General features: G+C 40.2%; 1 protein-coding gene across 1 annotated transcript; it reads left to right on the top strand.

Moving 5' to 3' along the window:
• Positions 1–152: 152 nt before the first annotated feature.
• On the top strand, positions 153–13,814 carry nt5dc2 (5'-nucleotidase domain containing 2). Its single transcript, XM_055045937.1, has 14 exons — positions 153–604; positions 3,150–3,334; positions 3,438–3,512; positions 4,819–4,874; positions 5,015–5,108; positions 6,793–6,921; positions 8,004–8,064; positions 8,153–8,255; positions 8,377–8,478; positions 9,200–9,281; positions 9,354–9,440; positions 10,397–10,537; positions 12,177–12,241; positions 13,228–13,814. Exons 1-14 carry the CDS (start codon positions 226–228, stop codon positions 13,487–13,489), a joined length of 1,821 nt encoding a protein of 606 aa, XP_054901912.1. The 5' UTR covers positions 153–225; the 3' UTR covers positions 13,490–13,814.
• The last annotated feature ends 904 nt before the right edge of the window (positions 13,815–14,718 follow it).

Below are 14,718 nucleotides of genomic sequence, written 5' to 3'. Positions count from 1 at the left end.
AACTCAGATAACAGAGGTAAACAGCAGCTATAGGGTGATGTCAGTGCTTATGATAAGAGCAGCGATTAGAGACCCATCCCTTCCACAGTGGGGCACCAGAGTGGGGGTTGTGAGTGGGCGTGGCCTCTCCGAGCGAGGTTTGTTTTCATCCTGCTTCTGGTTGAATCCTGCAGCAGCACAGACAGCAGCAGCAGCGAGGCGTGTTTACATATCTCAGAAAAGAAAATGTCTTTCAAGACCGTGGGCACCGTGCTGACACGGACACTGTGGGCCCGGGGCAACAGGACCCCTCCACTCGCCAGACCCCCACGCGTGAACAGACTGTCCAGCTCGTGCAGGGCGCTCGCGGGCTCGAAGCAAATCGAGAAGAACGAGGGGCAAAGTTGCAGCTCGGACGCGGACAGGCCGAGCGGCGCAGACGCGCCGTCATCCGGCGAGCCGCCGCACAAATGCGGCAGCGGCGAGAAGAAGAGGCTGAAGGAGACCGCGGGCGCCCCGGGCGCCAGCGGCGTCAGGAGACGCTCGTTCACGTCCAACGCGGCGCCCATGGACCAGACGTCGTTCCTGTGGAGTCGTTACAACGACCTGAAGCGGCTGGTTTACGGTAAGCACCGGATCCTCCCTTTGTCCTCGCAGCCCCCCCAGCCCACCCCACGGAAAGCAGGCACCCCCTTGTCCACGTCACCAGGCAACTGAAGATGTTTATCTGTAGCCAGCGAGGACATTTTGTACGTTTGAGGATTCCCCTATTGCATCCTCACTTTGCAGATTTATGCAGCTGGTCACCTCAGAGCTCAAGTGGTTTACAACGAGTCAGCATTATTTTCTACCTACAGTAGTCCCTACAGCTATGTTGTAGTTTATCCACATCAGTGCAATATATGAACCACGAGCTATTTATTTAGTTGACTTCTGCCTGTAGATAGAATCTGTGTTTTAAACCACTGGCACACTGCAGGACTCCATTCCTTTTGGATTCATTTCTAGAAACTCCCAGTAATTTTTATTCCTGCAAACACATCGTCCCAACTGTGTTCAGTTGGATATTAAGGTTGACAAAACATGTTCTGATTTATGCTTTTGAGATACATTTTGCATGAAGTGTGTGGTTGCCTCCCTGCACAGTGAAATGCTTTGTTTACTGTGTGCATCTTTAGCATGTAGGCAACAGGTTGGTGTTATGGAAAGAAAAATTACATCTTCACAGCTGATGCAAGTTGTAGTTCTGCCTAACGGATGCGTTCAAGAGATTTAGTTGGTTTTCTGCAGCCAAGCTGTAGCTCTGTGTGTTGCTGAGCGGTTCCAGCCAGCTGGATGAATAAAGGGCTCCTGCACTTTCACCTCACAAGTCAGACACTTTCGACTGTTTGGAAATATTTTGCTCCCTGACAAAACATGAGAAACTGTGAGGTTGGAATTACAGGAGCGCCACCTGCCACTGGTTGTTGTTGCTTAGCATGGAAGAAGGGAAGCCGTGCATCAAAAATGTTGAGTTTAAATAGGAACGTCTGCACCCAGGATTAATGTTTTATGATTTTGACTTAATTTTGTCCTTAATTCTGAACTGTATTACAAAATTTTCCCAAGAAAACTTGCTAAGCTCGGTGGCTGGCTGCTAGGGCAGTCATTCATCCAAAAGCTCGTCGTGTTTTTGAGTTAAAAAATGTTTAAAATTGACAGAAATTTTTAAAATATCATTTGATAATCATGTTTTATTAAAAGACTGGAAGAGTAATACCTGAACACTAGCTATAAAGTCTTAAAAAAATTTTAATTAAAAAAAATTAAATAAATAAGCAGTGGTTGGGCTGCTGGGGGAACAAGTAAAGTCTGGTGGCCCGCCAGGCTTTTAATACACTGGGGGAAACCCTAGTATTTGATGTTAGAGGCTTATATCTGGGGCGTCAACTTAAATCTGATTACAGCACTTTAATCTTAATCAATAGCTTCTCTCATGGAAACCCACAAGGAACTCTGTTGCACAAATATTATTTTTAACATTCGGCGTTTTGCAAAGTTGTGCTACTTTGCCTTTTAACGGTAAAATAGTTTAAAACTTGCACAATACATTTGCATTACAAGGTTGTTTACATTGGCTTGGCTGTTAGCAGATCGGCAAACAAAGTAGAAGTCCAATGCAACAACACTCTAAAGTAAACAAAACTGCTTAATTATAGTAAAAGTCAAAAGGAGCAAGGCAGCTTTTCTTAGATTTGCTGCTACATTTATAAGGGTTTCATTATTACATTATTGCAGAAATGCCAATGCAGTTTTAGACGTGACTTTAGATTTTGTCTCTGACGTACAGAAACGTGCCTGTAACACTGTTTACAGTGGAACGTGGAAGTACGTACAGTACCAGTACGCCACTGGGTACACTGTGTTTTTTCTGTCTTGGTACGCTGCCTTTCTGAATGTTGACGCACACACACACAAAAAAAAGAAGTTTTCTCAGCCGCCGACTTCTGCTGCAGATTCTCAATTGAAAGCCAGCCATGCATTCCCTTCATGATCACAGTTTTACAGATTTTTATCAGGATGAGTGTTTTTGCGTGAAAAGAGAGGTGCTTTTAGCTGCAGGGCGTCCAGCCAGAGGGTTGCTGAATGCACACCTGCTCCCCAGCTGCGCCGCTCACTGAACTGTCCCAGGAGAGAAGGTCGTGACCTACTTTCCCACATAGATCTGATATAGTGTCCGCTGATACAGTGTCAGCGGGGGCATTACCCTCCGAATGCAAACAGATGAATCTGTCGCGGCTTCTTAACCCGCCAGGCAGGAAGCAGACAAAGCAGAAGTAACCTGCGTTGCAAGGCATTCAGGAGTGGCTTTCAGCCGCACATTTCAGTGCACAGAATGTTCTTTGTGGGCTGAATTGGTTTGGTCAAGAGTCAGTTGACATCTGAGAATTGCAGGCAGGTTACGCAATCCCCGCCGAGCTCGCCAGTCCCTGGCTGGAACCAAAACAGCAGCAGGAGAGTTTAACTTCTTTGCTCTCTGCAGAAGTGCAGAATCAGCAGCCGCTGTTAATCCTAGCCTTCCCCACATAATCACTGCGTTTTCTTTCCCTCTTTGCTCGAGTCATTGTCCCGTCTGATGTGATGTGTGACTATTTGAACTGAATCACCCATCTGTCTCTCTCTCTGCTCAGACCTGATCCCTCCCGGTGCGTGTAAAAGCCTGAACTCCTCGGTGATCTACGCCAACAACGAGGTCAGCTTGGAGGAAGTGGACATCTACGGCTTTGACTACGACTACACGTTGGCTCAGTACTCCAACGCGCTCAATACGCTGATCTACGACACGGCTAAAGGATTCCTGATTGAGCACTTTAAGGTATTGAAATAATACTTTAGCAGATTTGTAGAGGAAGGAAAATATGAAGAAAGCAGGTTTTAAAGTTGTGTTAATTCATGCACTCTGTGTTTCTGCCTCGCAGTATCCTGAGGAAATTGCAAAATATGAGTACATTCCCAACTTTACTGTCCGAGGCCTTCACTATGACATCCAAAAGGTGAATATTTTAAATGTGCTATTGCAGGAAAATCTGTGTGTATGCAGGTGTTTCTTAAATAGAAATGTAATAAAAATATCTAAACATTAAACCAAAGTTTCCCCCAGAAAACTTGCTAAGCCCAATGGTTGGGTGCTTGGCGGTCATTCATCCAGAGGCCCGTCATGTTTTTGAATTAAAAATGTTCAAAGTTGACAGAAATTTTAAAATGTCACTTGATAATTATGTGTTATTGGAAGATTAATTTCTGAACATCAACTATAAAGTCTTAAAAACGTTTGCATTTAGCCTGGTGGGGCTTTCTGAGCCTGGTGGCCCGCCAGGCTCATAAAGCACTGGGGGGAAACCCTGCGTTAGCGATTGGGTAAAATCTAATCCAAATAAAACAGAGTTCATGCCTCCAGCAAATCGCCGTTTCTCAATAACCTCATCAAGTCCAAAGTATTTTTCCGGCACATAAATTTGTTATTAAACCAATCTGCATTCTGTTAGCTTAGCAGCAGTAAACCAGGCTGATCAGCTTCAAGCCTCCATGCTAGGTGGATATATGACTTATTATGACAGAAATTTTAATTCATTTTTGTCACAATAAATTCTGACAAAAACAATGTTTAAAAACTCTCCGTATTGTTGGAATTATTAGTTTTACTATTTTCTCCAATGAAAATATCAATAAATATAAATTAATATGAAAATATGATTAAGTTCAGTTAGTTGCTTTTTTATGTGACTGAAACGTATTACAAATCGGATCGTAAGAGCAGTGTTTGTGTTTGTGAAGCTATGATTGCTGCAGACACAACCATACAGCGACCTGAAAAACTTAATAAATAATTTGCATCGTCACTTTTATAGTTATCACAATATTACCACAAAATATTGTGATACAATTTGAAGTCGCCAACACCTACTGCCCAGTATTTTCTGGTCTAGTTTAAAGTGCAAATATCTTATTACTCTTGAAATAAGATAAATTAACTCAAAAGTAACTTTTCAGTAACATTTATTGATGAAAAAGTACGTCTATTGACAGATAAATTAACTTGTATCTTGTTGAAAGTGAATGGAAGTAGTACATTTCAATATTAAGAAATAATATTATATACATCTTGCTGAAAAGTTACTTGTGAGTTAGTTTTGCCTTAGATATTTGCACTAGATTTTGTGGTTTTGCAGTGCATGCTCAGGCTGAGTTTTGGGTTATTGTAAGCTGTAAGTCATAATCATCACCACCCTGTTTAATCCATGTAACAACTTTAAAAATTCTCTCTTTGTTCAAATAAAACCATTTCTCCCTCCTCTGTAGGGACTTCTCATGAAAATCGATGCCTTCCATTACATTGAGCCAGGAACCGTGTACCGGTAGGAGCTGCCGACCTTTTCTCTCTAAATAAAACACATTGATTTATTTCTGCTTGTCTTCATCCCTGCTGCTCAAGACAAAACAGTGTTTGTTTGGTCAGATAATATTATCCTCTGAACAAAAATTTTGCTGCCCTCAGCGGTCTGAGTCCAGTGTCGGACGATGAGGTCCTTTATCTCTACGGGGGGACATTTCACGTCCCGCTGTCGCAGGACAGTGGATTCTACGGAAAGGTTAGAAGGAGTTTTTTCTTTTTTAATTGAAGGAATTATGTTTGTTTTCGTCAGCCACATTATTTCAGTTGTGAAACAACTTTTGAGCAATAGCTGGCATGTGTTCCAGTTTCTTCACTTTGTTTTTTGGATTTTGTATAATCGGTTTCGTGTGGCACTGTGCTCAGCATGGTGCAGATTCTGCAGAAAAATAACAATAATAATCTCATCTGTCCATGTCTAAACAAGCAGAGGATGTAATCTGGCGGCTTTCTCAGATATTGGACAGCCGGGAGCATTGCATAAGACCAAATCCTAACTTCGGGGATCTTGTTTATCCCATTGGCGTGATGAAAGCAGCGTTCCCAACTCTGAAGTATTCTCTGGAAAGATTTTCTGTGTTCTTAATTTCCTCCGACTTGCATGCAGTCAGGAAAGGCAGAAATCCTTGAATGTGAAAAGCGAGCCAACATGAGTCCAATTAAGAGCAATTACGAGTGAAATGTTGGGTCAGGTTGGCATTTTTTCTTTGGGCAGACATTTAAATCCAACTTTTTCCTAAATAAACTTAAGCAGAAAAGTTTTTGTGCAGCTATAATCTCATTGCCTTTGTTTACAACGAGGCCTGGTACTGTTATCTTGATCCATTTTGGGCTGAAATGAGTAATCAGATCAATTGCAATGAGTTGATAATTCAAATAATTGTCAACTAATTTAGTAATCAATTAATTATGACCTAGAGTATATAGTTGACACATAGCAAACAGACATTTGATGAAAGAACAACTTGATAAAGCCAAAACTGTACAAAAAATAAAAATATTTTGCATTTAAAATGAAAAAAACAGCAAAAACTTGTCTGTAAATACCTAGAACTCATAAAGTGGCGATTTTAGCTTCTCCAGGTAACATAGCACCTTCTGATTTAAGCAGAAAGCGTTTACTGTTTCAGCTACAGATTCATCCTTTGCTAGAAATTATTAAGCGTCTGCTAAAAGAATGATATGTTGCATTTTAAGCAATAAAATGTTTAGTTTTTAATTTAAAAAAAAGACGTATATGTTTTATTTCAATCTTTTAAAGCAGTCGTTCCCAAACCCCGGGCCGCGAACCAACTGGAACCGGGCCGTACAAGAAATAGTTCAATATTTCCGTTTTATGGATTGTCTGAGGCTGGAGGATCTTTTATTTTGAAAATCCTTTAACCAGATTCTCTTGGTTATGTCTTGTATTGAGCCACAAAGCTGCAAAATGAGTCAGAAACAGATCAGATGTCTTTGGAAAGTTTCTTTGCGAAGGGAAAATGTCCAGAAAAGAGACAGGAGACTGGATTTATCCCGGTGGGCGATTCCCACGTCCCAAGCTGCTCTGCATGATATGGTGACCGGCTCATAAATGAGGCAATGAAGCTTCAAACTGCTTCTCCATGTGGAAACCAACATACTCTGTGCAGGAGCAACACTTCGGGTGCCATTGTCTCCTAGTTGCAGAGAAACAAGCTCAGGGATCCCATTGATTTGTCGTTTGTTGAAAGCAAAATGTTTGTCGTTGTGGCGCATCTGATGTGTAAACATGTAAACCGGAGTTCTCGCTCGACTGGGAGCGTCATCGTTACTTTGACAGAATATCCGATGTTAAATTGTACAGCTAACATCGGTAATATCGTGCATCCCGAGACTAAATAACAACTTCTTCCTGTTCGCAGGGACCGAAGGTGAAGCAGTTCATGGACATCTTCTCCATCCCAGAGATGACCCTGCTGGCCGTCGCCAACGACTTCTTCATCACCAATGACATCGAGTACGACCCGGTTCACCTCTTCAAAGATGTTTCTGTGAGTTCCTCTGTGTTCATTCAGGGCAGGGCAGGGCAGGGCAGGACAGGGCAGGGCAGGGCAGGGCAGGGCAGGGCAGGACAGGGCAGGGCAGGGCAGGGCAGGGCAGGGCAGGACAGGACAGGGTGTGTATGTGACTGTTTTCACATCCAGTCCCGTAATCCTTCAGCTGGAGGCTCAGGAATCTGAATGGCAACATTCACGAGCAAAGCCAAGAACAATGAGTGCTTTTCCTCTCTAGCTACAAATGTGTCATTTTCCGGGAACATCCAGGAAAAATCTATAAAAAAAAAAAAAAAAGCTCAGTGAATGATTCTGAAATGTAACGCTCTGAATCCCAAAGCCAGCTTGTTTTAAAGTTTCATGTAGTTCTCACAGTAAGTAATCATGTCCTTCGAACCTTTTTCACATTTCGTCTCGTTACAACCACACACCAATGTTGAAAGGAAGGTCAAAGGTCATGTTTGAAGTCTGCCATAAGACATACAAGAGACACAGGAAGCATGTAGAAGATGGTCTCCTACAAAAATGGAGCTTTTTTACACTGTGAGGTCAAAAACTAAACGTCACCTTGAACCCAACAGTGAAACATCACAAGAATATTACAACTTTATTCTCGTAAGACTTTATTTTAAAAATAATATGACTATTCTTGTACGACTTTGTTCATCAAATTAGTTTGTATATTCTCTTCATATTATGACATTTTTGTAATTTTATGACTATTTTCTCATGTTGTTATGACTTTTTTCGTGTAATATTATGACTGAAAATATGACTTTGTTCCTATAATTTCATGACTACAAATCAAATTTTATTTCAGTGCTTCACTTTATGAAAACACAAAAATGATGAAAATAAAATTATAATATAACAATAATAAAGTTGAAAAAGAATAAAGTAAATGTAATGCTTCAATTGTTGATTCTGTGTTGCTCTTAATATTCTGTTGTAGCCTGTGAGATAAAATCCCAACAAATTGAACTCAGGTTTGTGTTTTTAATGCAAAAAACTTTAAGGTGTAAATACTTTTGCAAGGTGAATATACAAAGAATATAAACAGATTTGTTTTTACACCATAGGAAGCAATTGGCATGGTTCATCTCAAAGGCTACATGTACAAGTGGATCATGCAAGACCTTGGTAAGAGCAACTGCCTCTCCTTTCTGCTGCATCGACCTGCATGTTGCTGCACAGACTCAGCCACACTTTGCCTTGTTTTCTCTCACAGACAAGTTCATCCTGAGAAAGGAAGAGACGGATGCTGTCCTTCATCGGTTGGTCAGTCAGGGGAAGAAGCTGTTTCTCATCACCAACAGTCCCTTCAGCTTTGTGTAAGTCTGAGCCCTGAGAGGTCTCCGACTGCTGCAGTTCATTCTGACTCACAGGACAGGAAATGCTAAAAAAAGCCACCATGTTGCAAATTGTAATGCTGTATTTTTCCTCTCTGTGTAGGGATAAAGGAATGACGCACATGGTGGGGAAAAACTGGAGAGACTTCTTTGATGTTGTTATCGTGCAGGCAGATAAACCTCACTTCTTCACCGACTGTATCAAGTAAGTAACTGCTATTTTTTTTAAGTTAATTGGGAAAGTAGTGATTAAAAGTAAACATCTTCATATTTTGCCACATTGTAGCCTCCAATCGGCTACATTTATACCAAACAGCTGCCAGGAAACTCCTGGTGTTTTTAGATGTTTTTAATTCGGTAAAGGTTCCACGTTTAAACGGCGCGACGTTATACTGTATGTACGCAGTTTGTTATGCTGGCATAACAGCTGAGTCAGCTGGCCACGAGATGGCGCTGTGGTCTTAAAATATCACCAATCGCGCATGCGCTTTGCTTTTGACCTTTAGCTTCCTAGCTTACGCCTCATTAGCTTACCCCTCACTGAAAACAATAACGCGTCTCCCTCTCCCATGAATGATAGGGCCTGTATATATTCCTTATTAGAAATTATTATTATTGTTATTAAGAGACTTAGTTTAACAAAGGGCCGGTTTTATCAGAAGTTTCATAAGAAATTCTGCTCCGATGTGAAACAATCCGGGTATTTATATTTGTTTATTAGCAATGCTAACCATAAATTATTTTATCCCTTTCTTTTCCATACTTGTATGATAGGTTTTTGTGAAGAAAAACGTAATATATTAACGTTTATAGAATCTAAACAAACAAGCACACCACATTAAATCCACAAAACTGAAAGAGAACATGCAAAGCATTCAGGTCTTTTAGTTTCAGAATCTGATCTCAGCAACATGTTTTTGTTTCAGACCTTTCAGGCGCTTGGATAATAACGGAGACCTGCGGTGGGAAAAGATCAACCGTTTGGACAAAGGGCAGATCTATAAACAGGTTAGTGTCTGTCTGTCACAACATGCTGCAACTGTATGTCTGTAAGTTAACTTGGTGTGTTTTGTTTTTCAGGGTAACTTGTTTGACTTCCTCAGACTGACCGGATGGCGAGGGTCAAAGGTCCTTTACTTTGGAGATCATCTTTATAGCGACTTGGCTGTGAGTATGGAAGCTTGTTGATTTATTTTCTTTCCCCCTCAGTAAAAGTTCACATTATGACTAAGCGTTAGGGGAAACATGACTCAGCTCCTGTGTTCAATATATCCGGTGATGTCAGTGTGTGATTAATGCAAAGTTGGAAATTTCATTGGAACATTTGTTGTTGCGACTTGCAGACGTGACCTGAAGAAAAACGTTCTGAAGATTTTTGTTCATTTTGGTTAGCTTTGTGCAGCTTTTTTTTTTTTTTACAGATTTTACTAGCAATATAAGTATTAAAATGTTTCTCTGGACAATTATTTTTTTTATTCTTTGACTAACTGAGAAATTAAAGTATTCATATTCTTTGGTTTTTTTTAACTGCACATTTAGAGATCTTGCAATGTTAATGAAGCATTGCAAGGTTTCAGTCTCATTTTTAGTCTGGATGATAAGAAAAAATTAGAGAATGGAATATTATTGGCAGGTCCAGATTTTAATTTCTGTTTAGAATGTTTGAAATGAGTGGATACGAACAGATAAAACCTCAGACTTGCACCTTGGACAGGATCAGATTGATATCAGCTATTTCTTTATCTACTGTGGCAGATCTAGAGCTTGACATCTTAAACTCAACATGAAGATGTTTTATGGTCAGATGCTGTGCATTTGATGAAACGGACAAAGACATCGGTCAGCGTCATTTTGGTTTTTGGTGTGACTTAAATATTTAAACCTTAAGCAGCAGGGCTGATAAAATAAAGAAATCCATGTGATGCTCTTTAGTCATGTCTCCTCCTTTCTTGCTTTTCTTTATTATTATAAGTTTATTGTGGATAAAACTTCTCTGCACTGTTGCTTCTCCCCAATAAAAATCAAACATTTTAAAATACTTCTGCTCATAGCCAGATAAGAAAACTGAAAGTTCATCCAACCTTTCTGTCATTGTTTATTTTTTATTTTTTTGCGTGTTGCAGGATCTGATGTTGCGACACGGCTGGCGCACCGCAGCCATCGTCCCAGAACTGGAGCAAGAAACCAAAATAGTGAGCGCGCACCGATACGCAGTGACCCTCACCTGGCTGCAGGCCCTGACCGGCCTGATGGAGCGGCTTCAGGTGAGCAGTTAACACCCAGTTCGCTCAGACATGTAATGTTTTTACAAGCACGATTCTGTTGACGAAACACAAATCTGCAACACTTGTTGAGCCACTTTTGAACCTGAACAGACATTTCCAGACAGCGAGGCCAAAGAGTTTTACAGCAACATCTTCTTCATCAAATAAGAGGCATTTGTTTTGAATCTTTACTAAACAACAAGCAGGAAGTTCTAGCATTTAAATCTGAATACAAAAGTTTTCCTCTTTTAAAAGGTAAAAAAAACTAAACAAATTTTTTTTCAGAATCATACATTTGGAAGCCAAACTGCTCTCAGCAACAATTACAAAGCTATAATATGCACCCTGATAGGGCTTGGCTTCTGAACATGTCTGTCTGCTGTCTGAACTTGTCCACAACAGGGAACGTGCTCAGCATTTTTAAACAAAATAACCTCAAACACTTCGTCATTCAATTTTCTTGGTGACTTACAGTTCTCTATGTATTCAAGTAGGTTATATGTAGACACCTGCCAGTATTAATAATGTTTTAGGACTGAGGAAGACCTTGACAGCAGCAAATGGCTCATCACTACTCTGCATTAACGGCAAGAAGAATTAGACAAAATAACCATAATCACATATTTATTTTTTTATTTATCTGTGTTTTTTCTGCATTATGAGAAAAGAACACAACATATTTTCTCCTCTTGCCATTTTATATGTTCATTTTTTAAAATAATTTATTTAAATTTGCACTCTCTGAGGCGCATGTGTCAAATTCAAGGCTCGTGGCCCAAATCTGGGCCGCTGTGGCTTTTTATTTGGCCGTCTGGACTCCAAATTACATCAATAAGTCCCTCCAGTTTTTCACAAATCTGCAAAATTCACACAAAATCATTATCTTTTATTTCATTGCAAAATTTTCTCAAAATTGGCCAAAAATATTAGATTTAATAGACTGCTGCCTCAGCCTTACTTAATGTCAAGTACGGCGATTTAACATTATATATTGGCACAAATAGTGTAAAACATTCTTACAAATATTTCTGAATTAACACCACAAAAACAGTCCTGGATCCTGGATGGACTGAATGGTGTGAAAAGATGTTTAATATTATTTTATTTTAAGAAAACCTTTTTGAATGCAAAAATAAACAGATGTTTATTGATATTTTAACAGTTTAATGGGTTTTATTCATACATTCTGACACAACCGGCCCTTCTCTGACACATCCAACCTTTCCAAAACTTGCAAATTTTCACAAAAACTTAATACGTAAGTTTGACTTTTTGAGCTTTTCATAACCAAAGCCGTGCACCGAATTCTCTCTGAAGTCAAGATGTTCACATGTGGCAGCAGTAAAGGAGAAGAAGCAATGCTGAGTAAAATTAGACAGACACAAAGTCATGAAGTACTTATTAGGAAGCCGCCACACACAAGTGAACTCTGTCACCTTTCCTTATGGAGGAAATGCCTTCAGAGACAAAACTTAAGCTGACATGCCTTTGCAGGATCATGGGGAACCTCTTGAACTCCACATTCAACAACTGTTTTTTTCTTTGACTAAAGATGAGATAACACTTTTCTCATGACAGAAATAATCATTGCCGAACTGCCCAGTTTGATGTTTGAATGCACGCTTCTGTAATATTTCAGACACACCGTGACCCAGCCTCCAAAAAAGTTTTTCTGGAATGGCAGAAAGAAAGAGAAGAACTGAGGTGAGTCTCTATCTTGCCTTTTAATCCAAGGCTCCACCCAGTAAACCCACTGACCTCTGACAGTCTACAGTGCTTCCTGTTGCCAAGATCTGCCCCTATGCAAAACAATCCTTTCTATAGCCTTTTGTGTCACTCTATACATCTCGTCTACTCCGTGTCGTCTGCATGCAAAGTAATGTCATGCCACAAGCATAAACTGAATGCTTTTGGCCTCTTTACTCCGTTCTGATTACTGCTTAGCTTTCAGGAGTTGTTTGTTTCCATGTGCAGTCATTTCTTTATAGGTTTCCACTTTCCATTGCAGCTTGTTCATTAATGTTTTTCAATAAAACACTCGGACTTTATTAGCCTAATTGAGTAACTTCTGAATTCATTTAGTTACACTGGTTGTTATTTAGTGGCAGCATAATAAAAAGGGACCTAACTACACGTTTCCTATTAAAATGTGATTATTGTGCATGAACATTAACATTGTTAAATGTTTTTCTTGGCTTTTTATGCCTTAAGACTATAAAAATGGAAGTTTGAAAAAATGTTTCAAACTATGTCTGAAGAATCTCAATTGTCAAAGTTTTTATATTCAAGAAGATTTAAAAGTAGTAATTTTGTTCCATATATTAAACATATTATTATTCATCATTGTAAAAAGCAGGCTATATACTAGCTTGATTTTACCTAAACATGCGTTTATTTATTTATTTATTTTTTTAAAGTGACTGAACACATAAGTTTGACTCTTTGGGTTTATCTTTTTACTCAAGTCTGCAGTATAAGACTGTGCTGCTGTGGACTAGGTAAACCTATGTTAGAGAGAAGCTTTTAGCTCAAAATAGGTAATTAATTAATCTGCCTTAGACAATATTAATGTTTAAACTTTTCAGATTAATCACACACCCTATTAAAAAAATAAACAAGTAGGAAATGTCTTCGCAGGCGAGTATAAGCATGTACTTGTATTAACTTCTCTACAAATGTGCGTCTCTTAGGGTGATGACGAAGAACCTGTTCAACCCTCAGTTTGGCAGCATCTTCAGAACATGCCACAACCCCACCTACTTCTCCAGACGCCTCAGCCGATTCTCAGACATCTACATGGCTTCTCTCAGCTGCCTGCTGAACTACGACCCCTCGTACACCTTCTACCCCCGCCGCACGCCCCTCCAGCACGAAGCCCCCCTGTGGATGGATCAGCTGTGCACAGGCTGCATGAAGACGCCCCACCTGGATGACATGGCCAGCATTCGATGAGAGCTGTGCTCTCCCCACTGACTCTTTGGACACATTTTAGGTCAAAGTGGCAAACACTTGAGGTAGCCGGAGCATTTAGTTCCTTTTAACAGGGTCTGTTTTTATCCAAGAAGGTGCTGCACAATTCCTTCCACTGGACACTGCTCACTCGTAGAGGCAACCTCCTCCCTGAGTCCACTGGGGGGCGCTGTAGAGCCACAGTTGACGTGTCAATGAAATGAAATGTGGTACAAGACTGACAGAGGATTGGTGAGAATGGGGAAACTGTTTAATACTAAGCTGCGTCGCACAATTAAAGCAAATAAAGAACTAAGATCTTTTATAATTCTGTGTTTGCCTTATTAACCCCAACGTGCTGTACTCTGCGTGTCATTACAGGTGCAGTAGTGAACAAAATACCTCACTGTGTCGAACATAATCAGAGTGGAAACTAACCGTTTAGTGATTTGCATAGGGACTGTGATTTCTTCAGTCTGATTGGTCGGTTGGTTGCTAGGCAGCACAGCATCCGTTCTTTGCTCACGCAGCCTCCGTCTGAAATTCATTCGGTTCCAGCCGTCAGAAGACGACAGCAGAGGCGGAGTACTTAACTTTAGTACACTTTAGTGCTGGGTGAGCGAAATGTTTCTGAGCGAAATGTTTCTGAGCGAAGGCTGTGGCTGTTATTAAACTACAGGAGCTGCTGCTGCTAATTTAACAGCGACACAGGTCTGGGTCCAACTCTTGTTTTTTGGGGGGCTTTTTTTTTTAGCACGCTGCCCCGCCTTCCTGGAACCAAGTGTATACTTCCTGTTGCTCTTTTTGTTTTGACACAGTGAGAGATTTGTTATGATGGGAGTTATCAATAAATGCTTACAGCTAACAGAGTGATTTATGTTTACTTTCATCCGCATTCTATCGTAGTTATTTTTATACCGACCACAGAAGGTTCCGGGTTCGGATGAAAAAGCATCTCAAGGTGTTTCGCGCAAATGAATTTTTAAAATATTTATAGATGTTTTCAGTCTTTACTTTTGAGACTAGTTAGCAGCCTGGTAGTCATAAACTGCCTTGCAAACGATATTTCACAAACTACTATTACTATTTCAAAATATAGATACATTGAGTCTGCACCATATATCGCAAATGTATCGTTATTGCAATAAATCAACTTAATTGTTCTTACGTTTAGAGTTCAGGCTCTTGTTACTTAAAGCTGCAGAATTTTACTGGTGTTCTTTGGTTTAAAA

This window comes from Poeciliopsis prolifica, unplaced genomic scaffold (assembly GCF_027474105.1).
Source record: "Poeciliopsis prolifica strain line A6 unplaced genomic scaffold, Auburn_PproV2 SCAFFOLD023, whole genome shotgun sequence".
NCBI lineage: Eukaryota > Metazoa > Chordata > Actinopteri > Cyprinodontiformes > Poeciliidae > Poeciliopsis > Poeciliopsis prolifica.
Note: the sequence above shows the minus strand (reverse complement) of the source record. Positions and strands in the feature narration are given on the sequence as shown.